At 33.0% G+C, this 19,129-nt stretch overlaps 1 protein-coding gene across 6 annotated transcripts in view; it reads right to left on the reverse strand.

Moving 5' to 3' along the window:
- The window catches only part of LOC117177149 (protein amalgam-like), a 260,532-nt gene that overhangs the window by 132,199 nt on the left and 109,204 nt on the right, over positions 1 to 19,129 (reverse strand). For all 6 annotated transcript variants that reach the window (XR_004467668.1, XR_004467670.1, XR_004467669.1 and 3 more), the window contains exon 2: positions 8,786 to 8,952. Coding sequence is in view for 3 of the 6 variants with exons in the window: in XM_033367653.1 (XP_033223544.1) it covers positions 8,786 to 8,952 (167 nt within the window). In the remaining 3 variants the exon portion in view is untranslated. The remainder of the gene's footprint in view (positions 1 to 8,785; positions 8,953 to 19,129) is intronic.

A 19,129-nucleotide genomic window follows, 5' to 3' on the forward strand; every position in this document is an offset into this window, starting at 1 on the left:
AGAGGGAGCTCTTCTTAATATTTTGACACCAAAATCATGTCGATACACCTTACCGACTGCGAGTAAAGCCACCCACGCTTTAACTTGACAGACTGTATACCGCTATTTCTAATAACAGAATTTTAGCTGGTTCTACAGCAGCTCACGCAATCTTACAACTTACTAAGCCCCCCCGACTCACCTGCAAACTGTTCTGTAACAATATTTTACTTTGCCATATTATGCAAATTAATAAAGCAGTATAGGACTCTATGTCCCATGGTGTACATTAGGTAACATTATAAATATCATAGAAAATTGTGTAGCATTATTAAACGTTGTGTTACATGAAGAAACTGTGTGTAATATTGTTGCCTAGTATATACTTTATGTTATAATATGAAACATTATTTAATATTATTACTATTAAACATTACATAAAATTGTGAAACATTTCCACCCACTGTGCACGTTATCTAAAATTATGTAACGTTATGAAATATTTTAAAACATTTCATAACATTGTATCCCATAACGTACATTATAGTGAACATTTTGTAATATTAAGTAACTGATCTAACATTATATGTAACACGGAGATATCTAATACGTAATAGTTAAATAACTGTTATTCTATTCTAGGGGTACGCTACACTATAAAATTCGTGCAGAATGCGTAACATTGTCCGATATAGTAGGAGAAACATTGCAGATACGGGTACACTTAGCGTGTTCTGAAATATTAATTTTGTTTATCCAAACATAAACCATCTCTATTTGAGTTAATATTCAACTAGGGTAAGGCCATGAAAATACAGATAAGAAAACCCAACAGATATAGATAATTTTCGAAATTTCACAAATTTATTTCAAAAACAAATATCCCTTATCAGTTTAGAAAACCTAATAGAAATTCACAATTATGTAAAATCTCAATAGCTTAAAAATTCTATAAAAATATAACTATCATGACATTTTTAATGAATAAGCTTCGTTAAGGGGTCCTTTTTGACGTGTAGAAATCTGTAGAACAGATAAGTTGCCAAAACGGTTTTTTCAAACAGTTCGCAAAGTCACGTTTGCGTGGGTCGACCAGTTCCATTGCATCATAAAGAAAAATGTCCACGATAAGAAAAAAATTGAATAAAAATATGAAAAGACTAAAAAAACATTCTATCTGTAATATGTTCCGAGTGATAGTAATTTGAAAATCTCCCCTATTTTTTATTTGTATATATCCATATATCGATAAGAATGATGTTGAATATTCTTGCAGTTTATTAACGAATAATAAAAATGTAAAGAAAAGTACATGTTTGCCAAGAAGTTTGTTTATTGTAATGAATGATGGCAAACGTATAATTTTAAAGCAAAGGAAAAAATATTTAGTAAAAAGTAGAAAAGAGAAATAAATCCATTTTTATAGGAATAAGCTACAAATAAATTAATACATTACAACAAAAACTACATGAAAGTACAACTTATGTCTATTATTCAAAAAATTATTGTTTTTAATTAATGACTATTATCCTCTACTATTCCACCATTTCTTTAAAGTTTAAACATAGATGTTTTTTTTGTAAACGCGATCATGTAGACATTTTAATTTTTAAATTACCTTCTTACCGTATTCTAAATATTTATCATAACAGGGCTAAAAAGAATAAACTTTTTTGTAATATTTGTTGTAATCTACTGAATCTATTTGTATATTTATGTAAAAGAGATTTTAGTTTTTTGCACTTTTTTGGAGAAAATTTTCCACCAGGGCTTCCTTCAAAATTCTTTATTTTTGGTAGAAAAGTATTTTTTGGGGGCTTGAGGATTTAATAATCGTTTTAAAATGCGATATTTTGAAGTCAAAGTTTAATCTTTTTTGTTTGAGTATTCATCTTTGTAGGTTGCAAATTCAATGGTATCGTTAAATATTCAACTATCTGATCAAAAATTGAACTATTTTGTAAACAATTCCTCTCTTTTACTTGATCAATGAACTATTTTATTGGGCTGTAAATTTTGTTAAAATATTATGTTTGAGTGTTTCGTGATTTATGTTAGGCGTTTATCAAATTAAATCGAAGTAAAGAATTTAACATATATTGTGTGCGATAGGGTGTGACAAAAAGGGTAAAGATCGAAGTCCTTATGGGATAAAATATAGGAACCAAAGTTCCCTATATTTTATTTGCAAATCGATTTTTTTTATCAAAAACGTTCCTTGATTTCCGTAAAAGGATATAAATTTAGAGTAATTAAAGGGAAACTAGAAGAATTCAAAAAATTAGGAAATACGAAAAAAAATCAGTGAATTCAGTAAGTTTGAAATGAGCTTACAAAATTTAAAGAATGAATTGCAAAAAATATTTAAAAACCTCTTAAAAACTCTGAAAGATTAAAATATTTTGAAAATGTCTTGAAATGTTCCAAATACCCTAAAATATTTAGAAGTTTTAAAAAAATTTTCAAAACTATTGAAATTAAATTTAAAATTCTGGGAATCTTTTAAAATTTCCTAAAATATTTCAAATCTTGTGATCATTTTATCAATTGATCCTCAGGATAAATTAAATAAAAACTTCAACAAATTCAAAACACCTTCTCGCAAATACATTCTTAAAAATCGAATAAAAAATATCCCGTGAAATTTTATGATAATATTTCCTGAACTACTGAAAAATCATTAAAATACCTTGGAATCTATTGAAATCTTTGGAAATCTTATAAAATCTGTGAAATATTTTTAAATCTTTTAAAATATCCTAAAACCTTTTAGATCCTATAAAACCGTTCCATGGCTTTAAAAATTATAGAAAATGCATTATCCTAAAATATTTAAAACACTTTGAAATACCTTCAACTTCATGAAATCATTTAATAATTCCTTGGAATATTTTGAAATTCCCGAAAATATTTTTAAATGAATGCCGTTGGAACCCGTTGAAACGTCTCAAAAAAATTTTAAAATAGCCTACAATTTTAAAAATCCTTTCAATTTATGGAAATCTATTAAAAATTCTTCGGAATCTTTAAAAATATTCTAAAATATGTAAAAAGAATTTAAGACAATTCAGGAATAGGTATAGACATTAATTGAATAGTTATTAGTCAATCAAGTAAACTATTGAAACAATAATGACTAATGTGATCCTTTCATTAAAAAAGGTCTCTTGATTTGAAAAAAAAGTTTAATAATGACTTTATGGCTACTCTGATTAATTTTTACAGTTACTTCTTACAAAAATTCCCTGATTTTTTCTACTTTTCTTAAAATGCCTGACTCCTGGAAGTTTTTATCTTATTATACATTTTTACATTCTCATCCTCAAAGAAGGTATTAGTTTTATGTGAAAAATGACTTTCACAGATTCCATGAAATGTCGACGTTTTGATTCCTTAAGTCAGAAAAAAAGGTTTTACGTCGGTGTCTGCCTCTCGTCGTTGTTGTCGTTGTTGCTGTTGTAGTATGTAAACACGGTACATTAGAAGGAATGATTCGATTGAATTGTCCTTTGACAAACTTTATAAGGACAATCTTTATAACAGAAAGGTCGATATCACTAGCTAGCTTTTCTTGATGACATTTTATAAACTTAGATCATTTTCAAAATTGTTGCGACCACTTTTTTAATATTTGAAAATTCTTTCGACCTATATTTATAACAGGTTAAAATGCCAACAATTTATCTTCATTACTTTTTTGATAAAATTAAAATTACCAATGCTATAGATTTTTCAAAATCCAAAAAAGCAACCGAAAATGAACATTTAAAGCCAAACTAATCGTGATATGGGAAAAAATCAAGAAAAACATGAATTTTTCAAGGCCCTAAAAGACAGTCTAAACAACTTATAGAATTTTGATTTAAAAAAATCAAAGATTCAAATTTTAATCGCACAAAAAATAATTAATTATTACATTCTCATCCTTATGAGAAGGTATTGGTTTTATGTGAAAAATGACTGTGGTAAGTGCAACGATGAATATTTTTATATTAAAATTAGAATATAGTTTTCAAGAAATAAAAAATACAGATGAAATTTAGGTGTATAGGAACGCACAGGGCCTTGAGGGAGTTTTGCCAAGCAGGTCAATAATTCGACGCGTAAGGTTCAGCTGACTGAAAGTAAATTATTTCGGAGCTATCTTTTTCTGTTATCTAACAATTATTACTTGAACATATATATATCCTTCATCCTAGTTACAGTGTTTTATTTATCTGTGTGTTCTAATCCCTTTTAAATTCGTTTTTTTCTCTTCCTTAGTACTTGATTTATATATTCTGTATTCTGCAAACTGCTAACAATGACTTTAGCGGATTCCATCTCGGATGCCATCAAATGTCGACGTTTTGAGACCCCTTGAGTCAGAAAAAATAATGTTTACGTCGGTGTCTGTTTGTCGTCGTTGTCGTTGTTGACTGTAAACACCGTTACATTTAAAGGAATTATTCGATTGGATTCCCCTTGGTACACTTCATAAGGACATGAAAAGAAAGAACGAGTTCGTTAGCCACCTTTTTTCGAAGAAATTTCCAAAATAGCATTTGAAAAATTTTTAGGCCACTTTTTTTTAATATTTGTCATTTTTCGACACCTATTCATAGTAAATCAAAATACGAACAACTCATCCAAATTGTTTTTTTGATAATATAACAATTACCAAATTGATAGCATTTTCAAAATCAAAAAAACCAAACGAAATTCAACATTTACAGCCAAAAAAGCGTGGTATTGGTTATATGTGCAAAATGACTTTTGCGGATTCCATCAAATGTCGACGTTTTGAGACCCCCTGGGTCAGAAAAAATACTTTTTACGTCGGTGCCTGTCTATCGTCGTTGTCGCTTTTGTCGTTCTTTTGTTGTCTGTAAACACGGTAACATTTGAAGGAATTATTCGATTTGATTCCCCTTTCGCACACTTTATAAGGATATGAAAAGAAAGGACAAGTTCTTTTCGCAGCTTTTTTTGAAGAAAGTTCAAAAAGTTAGAGAATTTTGAAAATTTTTGAGACCACTTTTTCTAATATTTGAAATTTTGTTAGACCGCCATTTATAGCAGATCAAAGTACGAACAATTTATCGTTATTAATTTTTTTAATAAAATGAAAATTAACAAAGTTACAGCATTTTCGAAATCCAAAAAACCAAACGAAAATTAACATTTAAAGCCAAACAAAGTGTGATATCGCGCGCGCGCGCGCACGTGTGTGTGTGTGTTAAGCATAATGTAGGAAATTAGATTTTTTTGGCAAAATCGGGTGTGAAGACAAGATCCGCGATGAGAATGTGTTCGATAAGGCCGAAAGAGTTTTAAAAAAAGAGAGTTCACAATTACAAAATTACAGTCGTCGATTCGTTGGTCTTTAATTTTGAAAGGTCTGTGCACGAATGTGGGAGAAATGCAAAGACCGATCGCGAATATGCGAATGCACTAATCTGAGAAAAATACAAAGTCCGAGCGCGTAGCGCGAGGTAAATACAAAATCGAGCACGAATTGCGAGATAAATACGTCATCGAGCACGAAGAGCGAGAATCAATAATCGCGCGCCCTGGGTGCGTTCAATTTTGCGAACCGCGCGCGCAGCGCGCATTGAGAATGCGCCCACGCGACGGGCAGATTTTTTTAATGTTACTTTATGGGCTGCAAATAAGGTACCATAGGAATCGAATCTTAAAAAGAGGATACTTTAGAGGATATAGCGACCAGTCTGTATGGCCTGCTACCTTTTCATTTTTATTTGTTGAGCTTCTTCATATACTACGCAGTTGATAAGAAGTTGCGTAAATTTTCTTCGAGATAAATTCTTCATTAAAATTGTAATGAAGGTACATTCTCAAAATCATGTGAAATTTTTTAATTGAATTTCTGAAGTTTCAGAAAATTTTAATAAAGCTACAACGGATGATTTATAAGTGGGAGTCATAGAAAAATTCACGTGCAAAAAAATTTTTTAAAGCTCTAGACGTACCAGCACGGAGAAGCAGGATTACGAGGGCGCGGCTAAAAAATAGGCAGATCGTGAGAGACTGAGCCAAGCTTCACGAGTTCACGTTACAGGGATCTATCATCGAGGGTCTTTCGATAAACCAAGCATGAAATTAAAGGGCTCATCGCCTGAGGCACCTAATACACCTTCTTTTTGAGAAAATATTTTTAACTTGGCTATTAAACACTTGAATCAAGGTGACCGCAAAAATTTATTTCTTTTATTTTCTAACTTTTCCCTGATTTTGCCCTGACTACGTTCTCATTCTCCCTGACCATTAATATACTGAAACCCCGTTTAAGTTTAGGCCCGGATAAGTTCACGCTCGTTTAAGTTCACGCGTTGCTTTTCATTTAGGTTTACTTTCACCTCCCCCACAAGTTCTCAGTGCTCCGGCCATTCAAACTTCCCATGTACATGTCAACCAATTGCATCAGCATATTGAGGGGCTCCTTTCGTGGTGAGGACGATGGTGGGAGCCCTTCCCGAGTAAACCTAAGTGAGATGTTTTCGTTTCGGAGGAGTAAACTTAAACGGGGTTTCAGTGTATTTAGGCATAGACTAGCATCACGGAATTTTTCGTAACGGTAGACAGTTCATAATATTTAATAAATATTATTTAAATAAATGTATTAATATCAGGTGTGCCACAACCTAATTTATTTGAAAAAAGTAACTTAAAGTAAACAGTATGCTTTAATTAAGGGAAATGAGATAACGAAATCAATTAAAAAAAAATTAAATTGAAAAAAATTCAAGTGCATTGAAAATAATTTAAGGAAATGAAAAATTACAGAATTAAAAAAATTTTAATGAAGTGCCTAACACTTGAAGTTTAGCTTTAAAGATTTCAGGATAAACTAAACGAAAACTAAAAAAATTCAAAAAAAATCCATTGAATTAAGTGAATTTAGAGGAATTCAAGTGAAGTACAAAAATTTAAGAGAATTCAAACCTTTGAAACCATACAAAATGTCTCACTTTATGCAGATAAATGATTAGAAATATATTAAATATGATAAAATCCCGTGAAATTCTGAAATCTGATATTTCCAGAAATACTAGAAAATTGATTAAAATACCTTGAGAGCTTTCATAAACCCTTAAAATTACAGAAATCCTCGGAAATTTCATAAAATCCCTTAGAATCTTTTAAAATATTTTAAAACCTTATAGGCCCTGTATAATTATTCCATATTTTTTAAAATTCTGTGCAATGTTGACAAGAACACAAGAAAAATGTTTAATTCTTTTAAAATCATTAGAATTGTTGAAAATTCTGTGAAATTTTTTTCAATCCCTTGAATATGCCTGAACATTTTTTAAAGCACCCTACAATATTTAAAATCCGTGGAAATTTTTGTTAAACTAATGAAACTTTTTAAAGCTCTGGAAAAATTCTTTGGAATAATTCAAAATATCCTCAAATATTTCAAATCCTTTAAATACTTATTACATAACTAAAATCACTTGAAAAAGAGGATGGACTAGTCATCCCGAATTTTCGGGACGGCTAGCCAAGTTTATGAAAAATATTGGACTAGTCATCCTGAATTTCTGGATGACGAGATACTTAGATTAAAATACCCTACAATATTTCAAGTTCTTTAAAATCCTTTAAAATCCCTTTAAACTTTTGAAAGCTTTCAAAAAATCCTTAGAATTTAAAAAAATGCCCTAACATCTTTAAAATCCTTTGCAATCACTTCAGATTATTGCAATTTTTTTAAAATAGCCTACGTTATTTCAAATCCTCAACAATATTTTGAAATCTCTTGGAATTTTTTAAAATTGTTTAAAATTCCTTGACACTTTTAAAATAGCCTGAAATGTAGAATTTGTTAAAAAATCTTTCAAATTATTGACATAAATGAAAAATTCCTTGCTATATTTTAAAATACTCTAAAATCTTTAGAGAAACTTTGATATATTTGAAAATCTTAAAAATCCTACCAAATATCTCAATTCTTATTTTTGAATCCATTAAAATATGATAAAAGGCCATTTTCTTAAATCCCTGCTTTTCCCTGACTTTTCCTAACCAACAAAATTCCCTAGCTGTTCCCTGATTTCTCGGGTTTCCCTGACCTGCGGTCTCCCTGTAAATACAGAATATAAAATCGAGTCTTTAATATTGAGCATTGATTCCTGAAGTACTTAGTTCCTGATATCAATTACTGACTTTGTGAAAATTTAATCAGTTCTCTAAGTATAATTCTTAGTAGGTTAAAAGCGATCTCGTGTATTTCTAAGCCAATAACGTATTACATTATAGTAAGTCGACTTTAGAATGTTATTTTCGTGGAAACCATTCACATCCTAGTTGGATGTTGTTTGCAGTCCCTCTTTTATTCAATGACATTTCAAGTATAAGCTTTATAAATTGAAAGTAATTCAATGTTAATACAGCACTAAAGACGAAAATAAAAATTTAATGGAGAATGCACTTTACAATTTAAATTTAAAAAAATTTTTCAATCTAGTAGAAACTTTAAACAAAAGTTTAATTATGTCACATAAAGTCAATGGAAATTTGAATTCAATGACCCTAAAATTTATTTTATTATTTTTAATTGCTTTGTTTTTTAATAGAGAACAGGTTTACATTTTATAACATCAATTTAGGTGGAGTGGTGTAAAATCATCTAAGTTTTTGGCGCCTGGGGATTTTTGAATATTGAATTTCCAGATAAGTAACCCACTTGGAAATGTTATGTTCTTGCGTTGAAAATGTGTTTTATTTGCAAATAAAAAGGACATGTATTCAATTTTAAACGGGTTTTCGTGCTGATTTGAAAACTTGAATGTGAGCTCACCGTGCGGTCTCCTAAATTGCGAACGCGACAGTTCAATTGAGCAGTCTTGCCAACCAAAGCCGTCACGTTTTTCGAAGCTGAAACATCGAAATAAGGACCTCGATCCAGAGGTTCCAATTCTTGTTCCATCTCCAGATCCTCATTGTCGCTCCCACATCGAGCTGATCCTGAAAAAAGGTAAAAATAAAAATCTCTCTTTAGAAACTCTTCGAAAGTTGACGAGAAATCGAGATTGAAATCTATCGTATTTAATGAAAAAATAAATCTTTCATACTGTATTTCATTTGTGACCATTCCATTTTATCCCTGATGAAGTTTGTTATTTGTCACTTGACTGAGACAAGCTTTTGCGATACAAAGTCCAATAGGGCATCCAGAGAAATTGTGAGAACAATGGTCCAACCTTTTTTTTCTACTTTATTACCCTTTCAAGAGAAGGTGAACGGAGTGTTAAAAGAGTTTTATTAGAACCTTCAATGACGTAAATAATGAAAAAAAGTTGCTTTTCTATAAAATAAACTTCGATAAAACTATAAAACAGGCTTTGATTGAAAAGTCTAAAGCTCTCTAATATTTTTAGCATTTTTTCATATCAAAACTAAACTAACAGTTGCTCTATTTTTTAAAATATCTGCAAATGTAAATTTTAAAAACGTGTGAAACTCGTACTTCTGCTAGTAAAAGTCGCTTTTTCAATACACAAACTACTTTTTTTTTAAATTTATATAGTAGTTAATTTTCAATCCATTAAAATTATATTAGGGGCCGTGCAAAAATTACTTTATGTTTTTTTTACAATATTTTGAAACACATACCATCCATGGCTAGGTCGTTATTTTTATTTCAACTCTCATCTTATGTACGTACATTTTTCCGACTACATTGTTTTCGTGAATTCATTTATTTTATTTATTCAAAAAAGATGCAATTTTCACCAAAAGACCAAAAAAGATTTGTCTGGCAACGAAAAAATCAACCAAATAAAATAATTTTCAAGTAAGAAGTTTTTCTACTAAAAAAAACAACTTAGCAAACAAAATTCATAAATTTTTTAACAAATTGTTGAACTTTCAACGAAATACGTCAATTTTAATGCAATAATTGAATTATAAACAAAATAAAACAATTTTCTACAAAAAATTAGAACTTTTGACGAATTAGATTAACTTGCAACCTGATACATTTGAATTTTTAAATGAAAAATAACATTTATTAACGAAAACTGGAATAGTTGAATTTGCATTTAAGAAAATTAATTTTCAACCCGAAAATATTATTTTTTAGTAAAGTATTTAATTTTTAATGGAACAGTTGAGCATTTATCCGAATAATTAAATTTTTAACTAAAAAAAATTAATTTTTAATATCAAAAACAAAATTTCAGACAAAATGGTCCAATTTCCAACCAAAAAGATGAATTTTTGATTAGAATTTTGAATCTTCAACGAAAAAAATGAATTTTTAAGAAAGTAATCCAACTTTTAACCAAGTAGTTAAATTTTTAACTTAAAAAGATTAATTTTGATCAAAAAATGTCTTTTCAAAAAGAAACTCAAAAGCTTTAACTAAAATGGATTAACCCTTGGAGTACACTCTGGGTCTCTCGGAAAGAGAGGCCCAGACCAGAGAGACCCATTTGTTTGGTATGTGAATGATTATAGCGACTTGTTTTTCAAGAATATGAATTAATTATATAATGTTTGAAGAATATCTAACCCGCAATGTGCTCCATGATCGAAAAAACAGGTGTGTGCTCCGCGAGTCAAATTAAATTTTAAAAAAATTGATTTATTACCAAAAAGACCAATTGATTCTCAATCAGATACAAAATTTTTCAAGAAAACAGTTAAAGTTTCAACCAAAGAAATGAATTTTTACCTAAAATAATCAATTTTTAATTAAAATCTGAATTTTTTACAAACAAGCTCATTTTGAACTGAAACCAATTAATTTTTAACCAAGCAGTTGTTATTTTAAACCAGAGAAGATAAAATTTTTGACAAATATATTGACTTTCTCACAAAAAAATGTGAATCAAATTGTTGAATTTCTAATCCAACAGTCAGATTTGTAATGATACGGTGAAATTTTCTACCAAAAAGGAAGACCTTTTAACAATATCTTTGAATGTTCAACAAAATTATTAGATTTGGTACCAAATAATATAATTTTTGACAAAAAAAGATCAAATGAATTAGAAATTTAATTTCAGACTTTTCACCCGAAATAATGCATTTGAGTGTTAAAATCAGAAAAAAGGGGAGATTGTGAATTCAGCAATAAATAAATAAAATGAGTGGGAACGTGAAATTTTAGGCCTGGAAGAAATGATAAAATTGTATGTTTGTAAAATGAAACAGTTTTTTTTTATCAACACATTTAATTTTATAAAACTAATAATTTTATTAAGGCTGCGTGTTTATTGAATTGACAGGTTTTATATTTATATTTTCGATTTTGTCAATTTCAGGATGGCCCCTTGTTTGTTTTCACAACTGCAGTGTAACCCTTCAATAGCCCTCCCTTCTATAGCCCTTTCGAGAATTGATGCCGCGCAGGTAGGTGTAACAGGAGCTGCGCATGGTGCGCGAGATCTGCGGTTATCACTCAGACGAGCGCTCAGGCGTGAACAAACAAAAACGGAGCGGGCTATAATGAGATAGTTCCCACCCACTGTCAGGCTCAAGATCGGCGCTATATAAGGGTTTCGCTGTATTATTATTTCGTGAATTTATTATAATTACACCTCATATTGAACAAAATATTGCTAGGTTTTACAAACTTTATAAGGTAAACTACAACCTATACTGTTACAATTATCAATAAAGTATCATAATTTTTTACATAAAACGTACTAGGTAATACAGAAAGTACTAGACTGCGCTGAAAAACAGCTGCTTACAAAAAAATATATTTAATTTTTTTTTAGTGATTGGCAGACTTGAAAATATCTTACGTAATGGATAGTTTTGACTCCTCCCCCCGCACCTCATGCAAAACAGCATCGGAAAATCATTGACCTCCCCCCTCCCCCACCAAAAAACTTTACAGAATTTATGTACGATACCCTTACTTCTTGAGTTTAAAAAAATTTTCTATTGCACTATTGTGACGGTCTAGTGAATTACACTTCTTTTATACTTGATATAAGAATACTTTTTTGTTTATTGACCGAAAGATACAGAATGACCTGTTCGTAGACAGGGCGCAAGGACTACTGAGGCCCCGAGGGCCTTGTGTAGGCGTCGTAGGCGAACTACCATCAGCTGGAATCAACGAGAGGGGAGAGTAGTAAAGTAGAATTATTATACCCCCCTCGTTAGACAATAGTTGGCGTTGGGGCTGTGCTATTATTAATGTTATTAGTTGTACAAAATAGGTTGAAACAGATTTTCGGCAGACATTTTCGTGCTAGATCGCAGAGTCCGCATTTGTACATGGAGAATAAGGTTATTAATACTAACGCAACATAACCTAAGTATGTAAGAGTTTCTGTGGTGGTTTCAGTCCATGTTCGTGTTCGACGTTCATTTTAGACTCTGTTTAAAACATTATCGATATCATCTGATGTTCTACCTGCTTCCAGCAATTGCTCATTATCAATCTGTTTTTGGATTGGTAGCAGTTTATCGTTGAGTAAATCTAGATCATCACTGGTATAACGTACAGTAATATTTTTTGTGTAATATATGTGTTTTCTCAGTTCCCTACTTTGTCTTAACTTTACTATGGCACCTTCGGTGGTTAAAATATAATTGCTTCCTGACAATAGAAGTGATGCCTCGGTAATTTTAATATCTTTAATTATTCCTTCGCAGTTGGTTGTTAAGTCTATAGATTTTTCAGGAACTATAATATATCCTTGACTTTCTGCTAAACTAATAAAAACTAAATAATCGATTTTGAGAACGGATATCTCACACGTTGATAAGTCTAGTGTTTTAATACTACTACGGATAATTTGGTTTTCACAATCGTGTGTATCAGCTAACAAATAAGTTGGATGAGAACGTTGACAGATTTTGATTTTTTCGAGTAACCTGCACTTGAATATTTCTTTTTCATTCGTAGGAACATACATGGTTTTCGGATTGTTTAGAAAAATGAACTATTCCTTCGGAACAGGTATAAGAAATTGATTGCCATGCTGCTTCAGTATCGAAATTAAATGTTGGATTTTATATTCATCAATTTCAAATATTGGTATGTTAACTGAATACAATAATTTCCTATTATTCAAACAAATGCTTATTTCAGATATGTCAATAATATGTTGGTAATTCACTTCTTTGAGTGGCAAAGCATACTTTACGTTAAATTTATCCTCAAAGTTTTTTAAGGATTCAATGAGCAATGTTGGTGTTAAAATTTGCGGATGTACTATACCATGTTTACCCTCGTTAATTGAATTTATCAACAATGTTATATCTTCGTTCAACTCATCTATAAGCAAAGTCATGACTATAATTTGATTTAAAATAAACAAATTTTTGGTATTATCATTTATTCGGGTGCTCATTTGGTTGAGTCCTCGGAGGTTTTTTGGTTATGTACAAAAATTGATTCGCCATCGTGAGAGCCAGAATTTAATATCATTCTAATTACCTGCGTTTGGTTTTGGAGACTGGAAGCTAACTGTTTGTTTTCTAAGTAAAGTTTGTCTAATTCACGATCAACATATATCAAAGCAGATTCTGTCAAAGTTCCGAATAGTGTCTTAGATATACTACTTATCGCATTAATTAAACCTCTTTTTCTATTGTGTGTTCCCCCTAACAGCCTTTATAAAAGGCTGCGCTGAATACCAAGTCGTTTCATCCTACCGTTGATGAGGCTCAACTCGAATTGCACAGGGCAATTTAAACACATGTTAATTGTTGATTCGTAGTACCCCATCAGGTTATTAAACCTAGTATTAACGTTATCTACGTCGACCGATACATATAGGTGCCAAGTTTCGTGATATAATCTAGCGTCGCCTAAATCTTCCGCAAAAATAGGGACATTATGGAGTGGAGTCACTACGAGGCAGGAAGTGGAGGAGATGAGTGAAAGGATGACCCAGGCAGTCCGCATTCTGAAAACATAGGATTAGTGATAGTATGGTTTCAGATGATTTGCGTGAATTGTGAGGTATCTATTTTCAAAAAGAATTTCGTAATTAGTTTGGCTGGTACGCCGTATTACTGTAGCTGGACCTAACCATTCTGAATCTAACTTGTTTCTTTTTGTTTCGTTATGGACAAGTACAAGATCACCGGCCCCGAAAATAGGGTTTAAAATGACAATATTTGAGTTCTGTAATTTCTTTAATCTTTCTTGTGTCCTCTGGATGGATTCTTTTCCTTTTGCTAAATAGGCTTGATGCCGCTTCCTCCACATATGCAAGAGTTCTTGGTGGTTTAAAGAACTGGTGGTGGCAAGAATTGAAGGCAAGTTTGCTGTTCTTCCAAAGGTCATTTCGAAAGGTGTTAGGCCAGTACTTTCATAAACTGCTACATTATAAGCCAAACAAGTAAGGTTGAGGTTCAAGTCCCATTCCGTTTGATTATCGGCGATAAAAGTTTTTAACAAATCCTTGACCGTCGCGTGGGTTCTCTCTAATGCTCCATTCGTCTGAGGGTGAAAGGTTGTAGTTTTTATGTGCCTAATTCTAAATAGATTTTCGAATTTTTGGACTAATTCTGATACAAAGTTTGCTCCTTGATCAGTCAGAATTTGTTTCGGAGAAGAAAATATGTATATATAATGATCCATCATTTGTGTTATAATTGACTCACTGCTGGTTTCTTTGAGCGGTATTAGAACCAGATACTTTGTTAAAACATCTTGGATAGAGAGTATGTACTCGTTTCCAGAATCTGTTATAGGCAATGGACCAAAAATGTCCATTGCGATTTTATCGTTAGGTGTCACCGGCACGTCGGGAATCGCTGCTTCGGTTTTTGGCCTGATACGTGTTAACTTCTCTCTCAGACAGACGTCACATTTCTTAATGAAATCGATGACTTCATTCTCCATATTATCCCAAGAGATAATTTCTCTAAGTCGCTTTATGGTTTTATTTTCTCCAAAGTGACCTGATCCGATATTTCCATGTGCTTCAGACAAAAGGTTTTGTTTGTCTTCTTCCGTTAATTCTTTGTTTGGTCGATCACATACAAAGAATGCATGTTCCGGGAATTTTTTATGAAGAAGAAAGTTAAGCATGTCATGCAACCGCACTTTTTCAGTGTTTATTATTAAAGGGTCTTCCATGTGGAACTTGGAGATTTTCCAGTTCTTGCGATTAGTGAAGTCCTTGATCTTCTTATACAGTAGATTAATCCAGTCTTCTTTTTGATAATGCCCGATATTCGTTAGCTACTTCTTTTTCGTCCTTAGGTTCCATGAATCTAAGCTTCATGGGCCCGATTTCAACATTTTCGCTGTCCGTTTCAGAAGGTTCGTGTTCGCTGTCGATGTCCGGTAATTCTATTATATGTCCTTCTTCAACGTCTCCTTCACGTGTTGGATACATACGCGATAATGCATTGGCGGCTGTATTTTCTTTTCCTTTTATATATTCCACTACATACTGGTATCCCTCAAGGCGAAGTCTCCATATGAGTAGCTTAGACGCTGGATCTTTAATATTGAAGAGCCATTTCAGGGCCTGATGATCTGTTTGGATTATGAACTTTCTTCCTAACAGGTATTGCCTCAAACGCTTGACTGCCCAGACTATAGCAAGCAGTTCCTTTTCTGTTGTGTCGTAATTCATTTCGAGTTTATTGAGTGTCCTAGAAATATAACAGCAGAGATGACCATCTTGAGAAAGGGGGGCTCCGACACCTACATTTGAAGCATCTGTTGTTAAAACAAATTGTTTTTTGTAATCAGGATATCTTAATACTGGCGATGAGCATAAGCAGTTCTTTAGATCTTCGAAGGCTGTCTCGCAACCTGATGTCCAATAAAAAAGATTATTTTCCTTTGTAAGGTCAATTAGTGGCTTAGCCCTAGTGGAAAAGTTCTTAATAAATTTTCGATAATACCCGGCATGTCCCAGGAACGATTTCACCTCTTTTGAATTTGTTGGTGTTTTGAAGTCCCTTACCGCTTGAATTTTATTGGGGTTTGGTTTTACCCCTTCTGAGGTGATCACGTGACCTAAATATTCTAACTTTGGTCTGAAATACTCACATTTATCAGGCTGCAACTTCAATCCTGTTTGTCGCAGTCTTTCGAAGAGTATGACGATGTTCTCATTGTGCTCTTTGAGGCTTGAGCCGAATATTACGATGTCGTCAAGATAAACGAAGCAAATATTTCCTACTAAACCTCTTAGAGCTGTGTCCATCATCCTCTGGAAGGTTGCCGGCGAATTCTTTAGACCGAACGGCAATCTCTCAAATTCAAAATGACCTTCTTGTGTACTAAAGCCTGTATATTTTTTTGGTTATGGGTCCATAGGTATTTGATGAAATCCGGAGCTTAAATCAAATGCTGAAAAAAACTTCGCATTTCTTAAGTGGTCGAGTATATCATCGATTATTGGTAGCGGGTATGCATCTAGATCAGTCCGTTCGTTTAGTTTTCTGAAATCAATGACAATGCGCCATTTCTTCTTCCCAGAAGCATCGGCTTTCTTCGGGACTACCCATAATGGTGAGTTGAATGGTGATTTTGACATAGAGATTACTCGTTTGTTAAGCATCTCTTTACTTGACGATTGATTTCAGCTTTATGACACTCTGGCTGGCGATAAGAAGGAATGTTAATGGGTCTCTCCTCTTTTAAGATAATTTCGTGTTTTTCTAGATTTGTGCATGGGAGAGGATCACCTTCTAAGGTGAAAATATCATGATAACTTTGGATAATTTTGTTTATTCCTTCTTGGTTATTTTTCTCAATATGCGAGAGTCTTGTGTTTACTCGGAGAAGTTCTAATCTCTTGGCTAATTCCTTTGTTATAATAAAATGTATTCTATCTTCGCGTTCGGGCTGAACACTTATGTACTTGGGTTGAATCTCCGTGGTTGAAAGCATCATCATTTGGCCTGTATGATTAGAAATTGGAATTCGTAATTCATGGTTTTGGATTCTATAAATTGAGTCCGGAATATGCGGATGATCTGTAATTAGCATGTGCCCCTGTTTCTTTTATACTTGAAAGTTAATTACTTTAATAGAGTTTTCTGGTACAAATATCCCATCGTCGTGTAATTCGTATTTAACGTTGTTTAATTCTAAATGAGTATTTGAGAGGCTAAATTTATAACTGTACATGAATGGAACTCCGATAATTCCATCTTCTGGTAGTGGGAAATCATTTGGTACAATAACCAACACATGCTCTTTTCCCTGGAATTTAAATTTTGTTATTTCGTTTGTCCGGTGTTGGTCGTTTCCCATAGAGAACACTTTGATAAATTTTTCACGCGGATGATTTAATTGAACAAGCTCATCCTTGATTAGGTTGAGCGAGGATCCACTGTCCAATAAAAGTCTTTCTGTTCTGTTTGTTCCATGTAGGTTTGCTCTGATTGAGAATAGTCTTCCTGATATTGTGGAGACTCTATCTCTGCTGATAGTTGATCTTCGTGATGGCCTAGAACATTTTCTGGATGTTCTTCTTCCACCTGTAAATTGTGGACACGATTCGGCGGGCGGGAGTTCGAGTGTCCTATCGGAAAATTTCGGTCTCTACTGTAGCATTGGGATTCGTTATGTCCCGGTGTTTTGCAGATTTTACAAAACATCTGAAGTCTTTGTTGTAAAGGCAGGGAATGATGGAGGGTTGTTAATACTTGGGTACTTTGAGGCGGATGATGCATGTTGGAATGCTGTCCTAGATTGAGCAAAGGTCGGTTTTGTCAGGAGTTTGTTACCGGTTGGTCTAACATTTAAGTATCTATTGTGATGCTTTTCCCTCTACCAAACCTCAGACTCTAAGGCTTCCTGCTGTGCTTCGTTCAAAGTACATATATATATATATATATATATATTATAATTCTGAACGGTCTCAATCCCTGTTTGCTTAACGGATTCGAGTTTTGACCGACTTAACTCAACTGAACTGATTATACCTACATTTTGCCTTAAGGCGGAGAACAACTGATCATAATCATCTATTGAACTGAAGCGAATTGCGCGTTTTGCTTAGTCCTTAATTTTTTCGGCTATTATAAAATCCAATTGTAAATCCGGCTGCGAACATCTTGATTTCGCACGCTTTACTGACTTGATAAAGTCCTCGACACCCACATCATCACGTCCTCTCAATTCTTCGACGGTTCTGATGATGTCCTTCGCGGGAATAGACGTTGTCACAGGAATGGACGTTGTCTGTAACCGATTAGCTTGAGAAGACGTGAAATTTCCTCGCGGAGTCGGGGATGTAGAGCTACTTCTAGACTCTCGGCCTTGAAAATTATATATTCGCACGCTTTCCTGGGGATGTTGGGTTACTACTGGTACGTTTTGTCCGTAATTTTCAGCCTGATCCGTTCTATTATTTCCTAGTGGAGGAAGAGACGAATTTTCTACTTTTTGAATATCGATACTTTGGCAAGGGGGATCTTTTAGTTGCTTATTTCCTTGCGGAGGAATAGACGCAATTTCAGGTTCTGGTAAAACACGATTTTTGCATGAGGTATATTTTTCTCCTTTTCCCGAACTCTCATCTTCCGTTAAGAGCATATTTCCCTGCTTCGCGAGATATTCAATTTCTCTTGCGCGCTGAGAATTTTCAGCGTTTAAAATTCGTAGCGCATCTTCTATCTTTTTTTGAAAGGTTTCCATACAACTCAATTTTTCTATAATAAATTTTATGGGGTCATCCATCATTGTGGATGCTTCCTGCAAACCGCACGATAAATCTTCTTTAGACACTTCTCGAGCCGTGAGGAAAGGATTAGTGTCGGGATTTAGGTTACCTAAAGATTCTTCACTTGTTTCCGATTCTACCGAACGCCAGTGTGAGGTAGTATTTTTATCGCACAATTTTGATAGTTCGGATCGCGACGCAATTTGCACAATGCTTATTAATTTTATAAACTAAACGTAGGCGTTTTTTTTTGAAGTAAGAAGCCGCGTATTACTTCTTACTATTTTTGAATTATTACAATTTTTACTAAACTTATGCAACAGGAGTTTGAATGTCGCTGGTGCAGTTGAGAATCGATGATAGTCTACTGATGTTGGCAGGTTCAGGCGGGATGCTGCAGCTCCGTAGGCAGACAGCTGGCCGGAAAATCTGAAATTCTTAGCCTCCCGTGGTGTCCCCTTTGAAGAGTGACGTCGCGCCTTTCTTAAGAGTCACTAGTAGCTTCACTTGATTTGCACTATTAGCGTGATCTC

The sequence above is a fragment of the Belonocnema kinseyi genome, chromosome 7 (genome assembly GCF_010883055.1).
Source record: "Belonocnema kinseyi isolate 2016_QV_RU_SX_M_011 chromosome 7, B_treatae_v1, whole genome shotgun sequence".
Lineage (NCBI taxonomy): Eukaryota > Metazoa > Arthropoda > Insecta > Hymenoptera > Cynipidae > Belonocnema > Belonocnema kinseyi.